Here is a 13,431-nt window from a genome sequence, read left to right as displayed (position 1 = left end):
CTTATCGTCGAATTAATCTGACGGTAACTCCAACGAAAATATTTTTTTAATTTTTTTTTAAATGATTGGGTCGTTACCATTGGAATATTCCAACGGTAGTTTTTTTTTAAATAATTTTTTTCGTCTATCTATAATGTACCCCTGATAATTAATAATTGAAATAGTGCCTTAAACCTGATGTGAAATGCTAAAAACTTAAATTAAAGATATGGAATGACTTGGAATTGAAATATCTGAAACAAAGCTAACTATATTACATTCTCCGCAAATTTTCTTAAAGAAATACATATCACAGAACTATATTTACATTAATTCTATTTAAATTCATCATCTTCTCCCTCTGGTTCACCATCCTCCTTTTCTTCAGTCTCTTCTAATTCCGTAACACCTGTTGCATCACCATCTCATTGTATCTCTCTTGGTTAGCCTCCTAACTCATTTCATCCATGTTTAGGTCTCTCACCATTCGAACCCTCCTTGATTGACAATCGGACCTATTCAAATTAGAGGCAGACCGGTTAATTCTCTGCTCATCCACTTTTTTGTGTTCCGACCAAATACAATACCCATCCTTGAACCCATTATGGTAGAGGTGAAGCGTTATGTCCGCAGGTCCTAACCACTTAGTCAGTCGACACCTTTGACACAGACACCTAGATTTTCCTTCAGCCCAAACAGTTCCATGCTGAAGACATGTGCGTCAAATGCGTCAATCCCCTCAAAGAATTCAGCTTTGAAACCCTCCCGGCCATGGTTATCCCTTTCATACATCCATAGACGATGACTTGGAATCATATTGAAACACACCTTAGAATTCAACGAACAACACAAATTATTCAACTTTTAAGAAAATTCGGCAGAGTGTACCCTGTAATTAGACTCTTCTACCAAATATAATTATCATTTTCTGACAAACCAAACATGTTTTAAACAATTTAAAATGGTAATTCGGAAGAACTTCTACTTGATTCGGAGATATACATGAAATAAATATAACAATTTTCACATAGGAAACAGCTACAGGAATAAATTATAACATACACGCATTCAACAAAATATCAAATTCTAACCATTCTAGTGTGCAACCCTTTATAACTCTACAATTGTCCAGCAAACAAGGGTTTTGAGAAGCTGCCACTATGGGACCTTCTCCCACTTCCATCCTAAAATTATATCCTAGGAAAAGTAAATCTGGCTTAAAATTTAAACAACTTATTATATTCAGAGATAAAAAACCAACCTGGAATATTACTGCAAAAACAACAAAAAAAACTCTAATTATTCTTAGAGAGAATAGCAGTGCGTTGATAAATTAAAAAGGACAACGTATTAAATTGGTTTAATTACTCTATTGGTCCCTATAGTTTTGTGAAATTTTCAATTAGGTCCCTATATTTTTTTCTTTTTAATTGGGTCCCTACACTATTTTTTTTTTCAATTAAGTCCTTCTTAGTAGTAATTGGCTTAATTTTATAGGGACCCAACTAAAAAAAAAGAATTGGTATAGGGACCTAAATAAAAAAAAAGTGTAAGGACCCAATTAAAAAAAATTGGTGCAAGGACTTAATTAAAAAGAAAAAAAGTATAGGGATCTAATTGAAAATTTCGCAAAACTATAGGGACTAACAAAGTAATTAAACCTATTAAATTCACAAGCTGAAATTAAATCAGAAACTAATTTGAAAGAATAAGTAAAATTCATTAGTCCAACTCTAATCACACACTTCATTAAACTAATCAGACACTAAAACCTTCTAACAACTCAAGCACTTTTAATCTCACTTTAGTTAATCTACTCTAACATTATTTGATTTTTACATCCATTAAATTAATACAACAAACTCTAATCACACACTTCACTAAACAAATTTAACCATTGATTTAAACTAAACCCTAACAAAATGCTAAAGTCACAAATTAATATGTAAAAATGAAATAACCATACTAACAATAAATCTAACGATAATAGTTGTAGGGTCTTTTTATCGTGGTGATGACAGAGGCGGCAGTGACGGTGACGTGAATGGCAACCACAGCAGAAGTGGTCCCAGATACAGCAACAGAATCGACAACAACGTGCAGTGGCAACTTTAGTGGGTACTCTAGGCAGCGAAGACAACGACGACGAGGTTCTGACAGGCTTCGGCAGTGGCGACGATGACTTCTCGATGGTGACGAAGAGAGCACGCCATAAGAGAGAGAAAGAAGAGAGAGAGAGGGTTCGGACAAGTGAGGAAGAAGGATTCCGTATTTGAATTTTAAGCCACATTTACCGTTGGGTTTTTCCGACAGCAAATCACCAAAACGGCGCATTACATTAAATCGTTATGTTGGCGGATTATACCACCGAAAAATCTAACGGTAAATCACCAAAACAACGCATTTCATTAAATCGTTATACCGGCGGATTATACTGCCGAAAAATCCAACGATAACATTGGCGCTGTTGAGTCTTATTTTTGCGCCAACAATTACTGTCGGTTTTTGCGGCGGAAAAACCATTCCGATGATAACTTTTTATGCCGATGAATTTCTCTTCCTTTTCGTAGGAAGATTCATCGGTACAACTCGATGCTAAATCCGATGATAATTTCTACAGTAATCAACATTTTTTTTGTAGTGTTGTGATTCTAATATTACTTTTTGTTTTATTTTTTATTTAATTTGATTTTTTTAATAGGATTCTTAGAATCAACTCATAGAATCACAATATAAAGTAAAAAAAGAAAAAGTTTCAAACAAAAAAGAAATAACAAGAGCGGTAAAAAAAAACTCTTATGGGCAAGAAAAGGTAATAAAATTCATCATATGAATAATAAAGGGTAAAATTGGTAAATAAGAAATAAATTTTCTTAATTAATAGTCCAACAAAAAAAAGTGAACATAAAAGCTAAATTTTTAGTTTTAGGCAAACATGCGTTAGATTATAGAATTATGTTTGTGTTTATAGAAAAAAATAGCCAAACACAAAAAAAAATTTTTAAGAAAATTAAACGTGCATTTAATGTTTCAAACTCTAAATTTGTTATTAGACAATAAGTTGCTATATATATAAAGTAGGATTTAAATTTTTAATATTTATTTAAATAAATAAATAAACTAACTATTAAACTAATTTAAATTGATTATACTAATATTTATTTAGTTTTACCTTTTACTAAAATAAACATAATTATTCATATAGTTTTTTTATGGTACTTAAATATACGTGGTAACCTAAATAGGAAACTTTTTGGATATATCACTAATTCAATACATAATAATAAGAAAGTCTAACATAATTGGCACTTAATTATAAAGATTTTTTTAGTGGTTAAAATATAGGTCAAAAATTTTTTTCGTCCCTAACCTTTTTTTATATACAAAATCATCCTTAAGATTTAAAATCAAGTTTTAAAATCGTCCTTTTAACTTAAATCTTAAAATTTTGGACCAAATTATCTATAAAAAATTATAAAATTAAAAAAAAAAGAGAAAGAGGGTGTTTCTGCTCATGCGAAAGAGGAATAGAAGAAAAAAAAGAAAGAAGGGAAGAAGAAGAAAAAACTATCCACGATCCACCTTTACCTTCGCTTTCGTCACCAAAAATTTAAAACCAAGTTAAACATTTAAGACAATTTTAAAACTATTTTTTTATGATTTTTTAAAATTTTTGGTGACTATTTTAAAACTAATTTAAACCTTAAAAACTATTTTTCATGAAAAAAAAAATTAAAGACGAAAAAAATTTTAACTTACGTCTTAAAAATTAAAATTGTACTTAACTGTTTCTTTTAGTGTTTAATTATAAAGAATTTGAATAAAAAAGATTTAGTTAATAAAATAGTCATTTGTGAATGGCTGAGATATACACGCATGGCCAGGCACCTGGAAATTCAGGTGTGAGTGCAACATGAGATATTTAGCCGTAAAACACAAATAATGAGAAATTATAAAAATATTATTTATATACTAAAATTTAATTATTATTTATTTATTATAAAAATATATAATTTAATTTATTTTTATTATCTTTTTAATATTTTAATTTTTAATATATATTTTATATTAATAATTAATTTTAATAGTTAATTTCAGTATATGTTTGTTATTATAGGAAAGAATAATATAAACCGTAGTTATCCGAATATAAACCAACACGTCGGATTGGCGCGGAATAAATGTCAACGGTCCCACTCTCTCTCTCTCTCTCTAGAACAACCTATTCCTGATGACCCTACCTTACTTATTCGTTCTTTTTTTTCTTCCTTCTTTCCCCTTTCATCACATACTCATATATAATCACTCCAAACCTAGAAATTCCTCACATCAACAACTATTACCAAACACACCAAATTCAGACATAAAAAAAAAACGAAAAACCGCATCATCATATCAAAACGAATAGAAGATATTAAAAATGAAACTAGTATGGTGTCCGGAGAGAGCATCGAAAGCGTACATCGACACAGTACAATCCGTAAGCACGCTGAAACGGGAATCCGGCGTGGCGGAGCTAGTGTCAGCCATGGCAGCGGGGTGGAACGCGCAGCTGATCGTGGAAACATGGTCGCAGGGAGGCTTGATCCCAACCAGCATAGGATTGGCCATCGCAAGCCGTCACACGGGCGGTAGACACGTGTGCATAGTCCCGGACGAGACGTCGGGATTAGAGTACGGTGAAAGGATGAGCGACGCCGGAGTTAGGAGGCCGGAGACACTGGTAGGAGAGGTGGAAGAGGTTATGGAAGGTTTAGAAGGAATTGACTTCTTGGTCGTGGATTCGAGGCGCGGCGACTTCGCCAGGGTTTTAAGACTGGCCAAGTTGAGCGCCCAAGGGGCCGTTATGGTCCGAAAGAACGCCAACGCCAGTTCGAGTTCTTCGAAGCCCACGTTTAAGTGGAGGGGAGTGGTGGATGAAGGAGGATCCAGAAGACGCGTTGTACGGTCGGTGTTTCTACCGGTTGGGAAGGGGCTTGACATAGCACATGTTTCCGGTGTCGGTGGTGGTCGTGGTGGTGCTGATGGGAAGAGGTGGATTAAGCATGTTGATCGGAGATCTGGGGATGTTCACGTTATTAGACGATGAATCAATGATGATGGATTCGGGGCGTCAAATTTTCAACGCCGTTAGTTTTGTAAATAGGAAATATAGCATGAATTTTATATGCCAAGAATTGTTTAATTTGTTTGTTTTGTTTTGTTTTATACTATATATATTAACAACAACAGAATTCGATGAAGTGGTCTTTTCTAACTTGATTTTCAGTTAATTACTTCTCTCCCCCCTGTGGTACTCTTTGTTGTCGCCTATAATTTTTAGTATCTGGTTCTTAGATATTGGATCTCACTTTTATCGTAGATACTTTCACTTATTTATTCATAGGACTCACGGTATTTGTTGTGTATGTGTATGTGTACTTGAATGATGAGATGATGAACGAACTTGTCTTTATACAAAAATATCTCTTAATTATATCGCTTGTGGTTCTTAACTTACATGTTTGAAGGTCGGTTTTCACTATTGACCTTAAGGACACAAACACAATCACCATGATTAGTTTTACAAGTTGTGACAAGTAAAGATCACTGCGATACTTTTTGTGTTGCTATTTGATTAACAAAATAACGAATTCCCTTTAATTGTTTTTGGATGCTTACTGCACTGTCTTGTTTGCTTTCTAAAACGGATCTTCTAAAATTATTACGATCTTCTGAAAAGAATAATGGGACATATTATCTTAATGATAGGTCATATTAGTAATTAAGGAATGGATATTAACAGTTACAAATTGATAATAATACCGATTTGATTTTGAATGATATTATTTCGATCAACCATGCTATATGTTAAAAAAAAAAAGGAAAAGTATATGGAACCAAAAGATTATCAGCTAAAAACTAAACAAAACCACGGTAATTTATATTAATAATTAATTTTAAATTTTTTAAATTCAAAATTTTAAAAATTTAAAATTAATTAAGTAAATCTAATTAAAACCTATAAAAAAAATTTTCTTCTCTCTCACATTAACCTATGCACCTCCAACAATCACACACACCTCTCTCTCACCAATGCTGCTGGCTGCGCAAGTGATCGAAATTCTAGTAATTAGCGGGTGGGTGACGGCAACGATGCTGCCGCTGTTTTACGGGCTTCAAAAGATGAGCCTGTTGAAGATATTGAGGGAAGATGAGACGGCGGGTATGGATTTGACGAGGCACGGTGGGTTTGCTTATGCATATCATGATGAAGACGATGGGTTTGCATGGCCCGCCATGTATATGATGGGCAGGATTGAGCCCTCTCCTCAAACCAATCCACTGTGAGGTCGAAGAAATTGGTTTTGCGGTTGTGACGTCACACCGTTAGTGAGGACGTCCGCGTTGAGGTTGGTGGGGTTGAATAGGGAAGGGTGTACGTGGCCGGAGCTCCACTCTTGTCCGGTGAAGGTGTTGAGACCGAAGTGGAAGAAGAGGGACATGTGGCTCAGCTGCCATTAGATTTGGAAGGCGTTTGGGAGGGGCAATATGGGAAGTAGCTGAGCCACTGAATAACAACAACAACAATATGGGAGTAATAGTCTATCTTTAAAAAATATTCATTTAATATGAAAAAAAAATATCCTAATACTTAACAAAAAAACATTCAATTATATTTTAGCAAAAATAATTAAATATCTATAAAATTTAAAAAAAATATGAAATTCTTAAAGAAATAGAGACATTAACATTTGCAATACAAAAAAATTCGAAAAATATATAAAAGAACATCTATTTAGTATGAAAAAGAAACATTCTGATACTTAGTAGAAAAAACATCCATGTATATTAACTCGTAGAGATTTTAGATTCACCCAAAGGTATTTGGCTGGTTTTTGACTAATACCCTTTTGGTTCCCTAGCATTGCTCTTTGTTTATAGATACATTTAATTTATTTTTAATATATATTTTGTATCTTAATATGTATTATACTAATAATTAATTTGGTGACTAGTTTTAATGGTTGATTTTTTGTTATCCTTAGCATAGTTGTAAAAGAATAGTTGCTAATACAGATTACAGAATGACTATTGTTCATATTTACAATAAAAAAATTTTATAAATAATATAATAAAACTTCATTTAAAATCTTCATAAACGGTATAATCAAATTATATTTATATTTATAATAAAAATGAATAAAAATATAAAAAATTCACACTTATAAGCTAATTTTTTGTGTTTGTTAAAAAAATATGTGAAGTAATATGTATAAATATACACAATATATAATGGGTTAATTACCGATGTTAATGGAGAACTTTGGTATTTCAATACAAAGCATATCCATAATATTTTGTTTTTTCAAATTAGAAGTGAAAATATTCACTTCATAGAATTACTATACCTAAAAAATTTTAAACCGATAATGCAATTCCACTATCTTCAATCTAAAATAACTACATATCTGCTTAGGTAAATTCATATATTAATAAATTAATATATCTAGACATACTTATACTTCGATTGATTTTTAAATATATTACTTTATTTAAATGAACAATTCTATGAAAGGAGCTCTCACTTTCAGCCAAATGCCGTCTTTTTAGCCCTAAAGTAAGGAAGTTGTCGTGGACGAATTTTTATTGTAAAAATGGATATAATTTTATGAGCACCTATTAAACCACATTTCAATTTCAAGTGTGAAGAGAACCAACAGATAATTATTAAGTATCATTCAAATAATAATCAGAGCCTATTCATGGCCACATATGTACTTTTCAGATGGATTGGGAGGGGGAGAAAGGGGGCACAACTGATGGGTATCGTGTGAAGGTGAGTGATACCAACACTAGCCATCAGTCGCAATCGTTGAAAGCCATGAAAAAAAACAGAATCATGTTCTACGTAACACTAGGAGGTAATATAGGAGATAAGATTCATTGTTAACACGAAAATGACATGAATATCTCTTACGGTACATGTTGCAGCATTTGAAGCAATGTGCATCAAATTTTAAATGCAAAGAAATTCATGTGCAACACAAGTGGCGTTCATATACTAGTTTGAAGTTTGAATTATAATTCAAGAATTCTATCACGGAATCATATCCATTTCCTTAACCACAAGCATTTACTACGCCACCAGCAGTCCCTCACAACTACCTAAATAGAAAAGTAACTACGGCAAAGACAAAATCGTGTATAAAAATGTTTCGTTGACCTTCAAAGTTGTGCCACAACTAACGACACGTGCTATGCATAGGGTCAATAATTGATCCATTGCCCCCCAAATCACGAGAAAGCGCTCAAATTGAGGAAAATAGGAAACATTGTAAGGATAAAATCAAATAATTGATATTTCTATATGCATCAAGTCCTAGATAGTACATTATAATTTTGGCCTTGTATCAGGAGGTAACTCCGTAGGTGTTGTGCTATGCTGGTCCAATATTTCTATTTTATAGTCCAATTATGGTGCCTGTAACCTGTAGACAATAACTGAGAATTAGAAAAATTTATGAAAATAATAAAATATAGCTTGCTTGATAATGAATCTAAAGTAGTCAACAATGGTGAACTTACTAAAAATAATGTACACGTTCACCATCTGGAAATGAATGTTAGTCCCAACTATTTTTGCTTCTTCTGAACGCTTTCTTGTCTGAAAGCACCTTCTTGCTTTTGAGGCGTTTCTGCTCTCCTATTGCAGCCCTTCAATCATAAGTGCATATTTGATTAACAGAGGTTAATTGCATGACGTTGACCATTATTAAGCAATTCGAATCTAACGGAAGCCACAAGCAACATGGTGTACCTAGAATAATTCGTATTTAACCTGAAGACTGAGGAAAATACAAAAGTGAAGTGCTCTTACATCTTTGCAATTTTCTTCTTTTGCTCTTCAGAGGGAGGTGGTGGCACATATGCTGCTGCATCAATGATTTCCTGATTTATTCCATCAAAGGGGAAGAGGGTTAGAAAGATAAAGTTAACTAAAAGCCCAATTCATAATAACAAAGGCGACATACAAAACTATGCAAATTACAGAGACAGATTATCTCATTAGTCATACTACGTAACAGTGGATATTAAGATACTCGCATGGCAAATAATCAGTTTGATAACATGACCAAGATGTAAGTCATGGTTGATTTGGAAAGAAGAAAGGATCAAAGATACGTATTGTCGACAGTGTTGGAGATGCGTCTTGCAACTATTGTCCGTATTCAAACAATTAATAGCTAATATGATAGGATAATGACAATTGTGAGAGAAAACAAGGTGGAAGTGGAATGCAACAATATTTGACTTTGAGCTCAGCTCTTATATCACTTTACATTTGCCCTTGATGAGCTTATTAACATACTGAAGAAATGATGCCATGATGCATTCTTTTAATAGATGATATGCTTTTCAGAAGTTCGAGCTAAAAAGACATGATGGATTCAAACAAGTACACCACCAAATTCTAGAGAGGATATAAATGAGAAGTTAGAGCTTAAAAGACAGGCTTTAGAAGCACATGGTTTTCCTTTAGATTAAAGATCAAGTACATCAAATGTAAATTCAGAAAAGACATACTAATGCTAACGCAGAGCTAGAGATTCGAGATGCTACCATGCAAATGTCACATGGTTTAAATACCTTGGGTCCACCATCCCGAAACTCAGGAAAAAAAATAGATGTAAATCCTCCTGTGGTCCAAGAGTGAATAAGGAAGTGCAAGGATAGCTGGCAGCCGTCTGTAAGATTCAAGTTCCACGGATGAAGTTGAGCAATGTTTTGTGATTTTATTTTTGATAAGGGACAAGGAAATACCACTCAGAAAAAATTTTACTGTATAGTCTAAGATCCGCAATATCATATATATGACTGAATGTTTGGTGATAAAGAACCAAAAAATAGAGTAAAAAGCTCACCGTGGCAAAGGTGAAGATGTTGCCATGGAAGAGTGAAATGGTGATTAAGACAGGATAAGATTTGGAAATACAACAGATCTTAATGGCATGTCTATTACAATGACTTATGATAAGACACAACGGCCTAATTTAATCCATTAAACCAACCCGAACAAATAAAAGGGGCTTAGTAGTAGCAGTTGGTATTTATGAGGAACATATATAAAAACATTGAGTACTTTCTTTACTTGGTATTTATGAGGATAAATAGGAGGATTTACATTAAAGAATCATTGTTTCTCTTTCCATTAATCCCTGGCTGGATTCAAACAAGTGCATCACCAAACTCATAAAAAAGACATCCTGATCCCTCAACTCTGCAATAAGGGAGTGTATAAGGAAACAATTCACACTGCTGTCCAAGAACTATACTTTTTCCCATTCAAGACATTATCTTAACTCTTAAATGTGCACGGCTTCAACCCTCTTACTATTGATCCCCCGGCTGGATCTAAATAAACATATCATGGAATTCATTATGTCCAGGACAAGGCAATCCACCAACTCAACAATAAAGAACTACACAAAGAAACAATTTACAAGCTCCTCTGCATGAACTATCCCTTTTTCCGTTACTCCAGAGAATCACAAAATGAAGTTTTTATTAGACTACTAAATCCCCACAGTACACAACTACACATCCAATCTCTTACCATTAATACCTAGCTGGATCCAAAGGAGCACATGGCAAGCATAATGTTTATGAATGGCAATCAGCCAGCATAACAATAAAGGGTAGACAAGGAACCAATTTACAAACTCTTCAAGAACTTTCCCATTTCTGAGTGATAATGTTGTGTTAACTCCTCAAAGAATCACCATAAGAGTCAGCACCAAAACTCTATATGAATACTCCAAAAAAAAGCAGAAAATATGCTGAGATGTCTGCCACCAAGCTACCATCCTAAGTTGTCATCCCAGCATCTGTTCACTATCAAAATAAGGAGATTTCACAAGAGCCAAGCTTTCTGCAGACTAACTACTCCAAGCCACATCGCCAGTAGTAAAAACTAATAGAATCCAGAGCTACCAGTCAGAACTAGAAGGTAAATACTTAATCTTATGACTTTCTTATTTACAACTTGCCTAGATGACATTACCATCCAAAAATAGTCTTCCAAACTGCAAAATTCCATTTTAAGGTTTCAATATTGTCTATTTAGTTTCTGGTTGGAGGAGACGAGATACAGAAACAGAATTATTCATAATGTACCAAGCAAAGACAACTCTAACTGTAGTCAAGCCCAAGAACAACCCCATTTTTGGATCAACAGAAGAATCTATGTTTTTATGATAGTCATCCTTCAATTATATCACAATGTAGTCACCCTTTGATAAGAGCTTTCATATCACAATTCTTTAGAACGAATGTAATAAATGAAACTTCATACATTAAACTTGCTACATTACCTGAAGTTTTGCCAAAGCATCCTCAATGTTACCCCTGAGCAAAAAAAAAAAAGAGGGGGGGGGGGGGATAAGAGTAATTAGACCAAAAATCTTGCAAAAGAAGAACAAACAATAAATAAGACAAAAGGGAAGAAGCAAACTTCTGTGTTCTAGTTCTTGTGGAAGAAATCACAAGCTCCCCATCCTTATTAATTCGGTTTTTTTCCTGCTCAGGACCAAACAAAACTAAAGTCATGCAAAGATAAGCTAGATTATCAAACTATAAGAATACAACAATTATTGAGGTAAAAGAGTAACCAATCAAAAGATGTAATAATACACAATAATGTACAAGTAGATGCATAGATGAACCTTATTAGCAAACATGCGTACACAGCAATATGTACTGCTCCAGAAAGACATCGAAACACTAGTCTAAGTTATGAAACAGTCAATCTTATGCACCAAAGCAACGATGATAATATGACACAAACCATTTGCATAATTCTCTCCCTGATCCTGTCACTTAGCCAATATGCATTTTTAACATTGAATCGCATGTCCACCTTGGTGTTCACTGGTCACTTCAGCAAGTTAGGGTCATAAAATAAAATAAATAAATAAATAACCGACCAAGAAGAGAACCATTTCTATGACAATACCGTAAAGAAAATATCAACCTTTATTCACATTTTGACCCCCAGGTCCACCACTTCTGGCATAGCTCACCGTAACATGATCTAAAACCAACAAAATAGAGTAAACTATAGTTTCTAACCATGAAACTTTAAAACGCCAATAAAATTAATAAACGAAACTAGTTTTGTAATCATAAAAGATGATTTTAATATGTAAATAACAGTATCCAACGTTGATATATATATATGTGTATGTGTGTGTGTGTGTGTGTGTGTTCAATATTCCCATCTTTCATGATAGAAATGACAGTGTGTGTGTGTGTGTGTGTGTGTGTGTGTGTGTGTGTGTGTGTGTCAATATTCCCATCTTTCATGATAGAAATGACAGTTTTTCGTCTCTCATAAGTACAAAGTTTATTTCGTTTATTCCCGATAGATTTGTCAATAAGTAGTTTACTCAACAAAATACAATCTTTTAGGGTTTATTTCTAACACCATTTCGCAATCAATAAAAAAAAAAAATCAGAATCGAAAAATGAAGCGACGCACCTAAGGTGATTTTAGGAGTGGGACCAGTGTCAGCTGAGAGAGCACGTTCTTCAGCTTCTTGGAGAAGCTGGTGAACCTGAGAGAGACGAGAAGATACCTTGTTTCCGCCATTGCCGGGACCCGAAGAAGAAACGCATCGAATTGGAGTGAAGGGAGTGGAAGGGCGAGAGGGCCGAAACTGAAGGTTCAAGTTAAGGTGAGATGAAGAGGGTGATAGAGATGGAAGAACACGAAGACGTAGAGAAAAAGAGAAAGGAAGCGTGGAAGAGAGGTGCAGCATCTCCTTCAGCAGGGTTCTACTGGTGGTGGTAGCCATGTCTGAAGTGTATGAACCGCAACCATAAACCTGCTCCTTTTGTTTTAGGCCTTAAGTTTTCTTATTATTTCATTCACCGGTTTTTTTTTTTTTTTTAATTTCCTCTATTCTTTAGCCCTCTAAATTTTGGCTATTTTTTGTAATATAGAAAGCTTATTGGTATTTTAATTAAAGGAGTAATTTTTATTTTTAACTTATATTAGGTCAAATAAGGAGTTCATTATATATATTATATAAATATTTTATTAACTTTTTAGTAGGATTTTTTTTATTTATTTAATTATTTTTGTTTTTCCTTCCATAATAAAATTTTACTAATCATGAACTAAACTATTTAAATACATTCGAATTGAAGTAGAAAATCATAAATATTTTTTAAAGAAATAATATTTTAACATAAAAAAATAATTTTTAAATACATTTCATTAAAACATTAAAAGAATTAAGATTAATTAATAAATAAAAATAGAAAAATTAAAAGAGAGCATATTATGATTATTATATGTTTCTTTATAAAACAACATAGAATTTGCTCATAAAAACTATAGATTAGAAATTATGCAATTTTAGAAAAATGAGTTCATTAAACGAGAATACAAGCATGGCAAATTAGAGA

General features: G+C 33.3%; 2 protein-coding genes across 9 annotated transcripts; one reads left to right on the top strand and one right to left on the bottom strand.

The window, feature by feature from the left end:
* The first annotated feature begins 4,144 nt into the window (after positions 1 to 4,144).
* Positions 4,145 to 5,222, top strand: LOC112721725 (uncharacterized). Its single transcript, XM_025772763.3, has one exon. It carries the CDS (start codon positions 4,400 to 4,402, stop codon positions 5,066 to 5,068), a length of 669 nt encoding a protein of 222 aa, XP_025628548.1. The 5' UTR covers positions 4,145 to 4,399; the 3' UTR covers positions 5,069 to 5,222.
* A 2,771-nt stretch (positions 5,223 to 7,993) lies between these two features.
* On the bottom strand, positions 7,994 to 12,927 carry LOC112721722 (uncharacterized). Of its 8 annotated transcripts, none has more exons than XR_011867576.1 (9): positions 12,500 to 12,927; positions 11,993 to 12,052; positions 11,807 to 11,889; positions 11,474 to 11,538; positions 11,334 to 11,367; positions 9,610 to 9,707; positions 8,780 to 8,910; positions 8,548 to 8,676; positions 7,994 to 8,463 (listed from the first exon to the last, which is right to left on the bottom strand). XR_011867576.1 is itself a non-coding variant. In XM_025772760.3 (8 exons), exons 1-7 carry the CDS (start codon positions 12,813 to 12,815, stop codon positions 8,586 to 8,588), a joined length of 720 nt encoding a protein of 239 aa, XP_025628545.1. In that variant the 5' UTR covers positions 12,816 to 12,927; the 3' UTR covers positions 7,994 to 8,463; positions 8,548 to 8,585. The 8 variants fall into 8 exon arrangements, 2 of the variants coding, with proteins under 2 accessions (XP_025628545.1, XP_025628544.1); XR_011867575.1 differs by having other exon boundaries at positions 7,994 to 8,450; XR_011867578.1 differs by having other exon boundaries at positions 8,840 to 8,910.
* Positions 12,928 to 13,431: the final 504 nt, after the last annotated feature.

Source organism: Arachis hypogaea, chromosome 11, assembly GCF_003086295.3.
Source record: "Arachis hypogaea cultivar Tifrunner chromosome 11, arahy.Tifrunner.gnm2.J5K5, whole genome shotgun sequence".
Lineage (NCBI taxonomy): Eukaryota > Viridiplantae > Streptophyta > Magnoliopsida > Fabales > Fabaceae > Arachis > Arachis hypogaea.
This window is presented reverse-complemented; position numbering and strand designations above follow the sequence as displayed.

Coding starts and splice junctions, on each gene's coding strand:
- LOC112721725 (XM_025772763.3), top strand. CDS start 4,400: ATGAAACTAGTATGGTGTCCGGAGAGAGCATCGAAAGCGTACATCGAC.
- LOC112721722 (XM_025772760.3), bottom strand. CDS start 12,815: ATGGCTACCACCACCAGTAGAACCCTGCTGAAGGAGATGCTGCACCTC. Junction 11,539..11,806: donor GGGAGAGAATTATGCAAATG/GTTTGTGTCATA, acceptor GGTCCTGAGCAG/GAAAAAAACCGAATTAATAA. Junction 8,677..8,839: donor AAGAAGAAAATTGCAAAGAT/GTAAGAGCACTT, acceptor TTATGATTGAAG/GGCTGCAATAGGAGAGCAGA.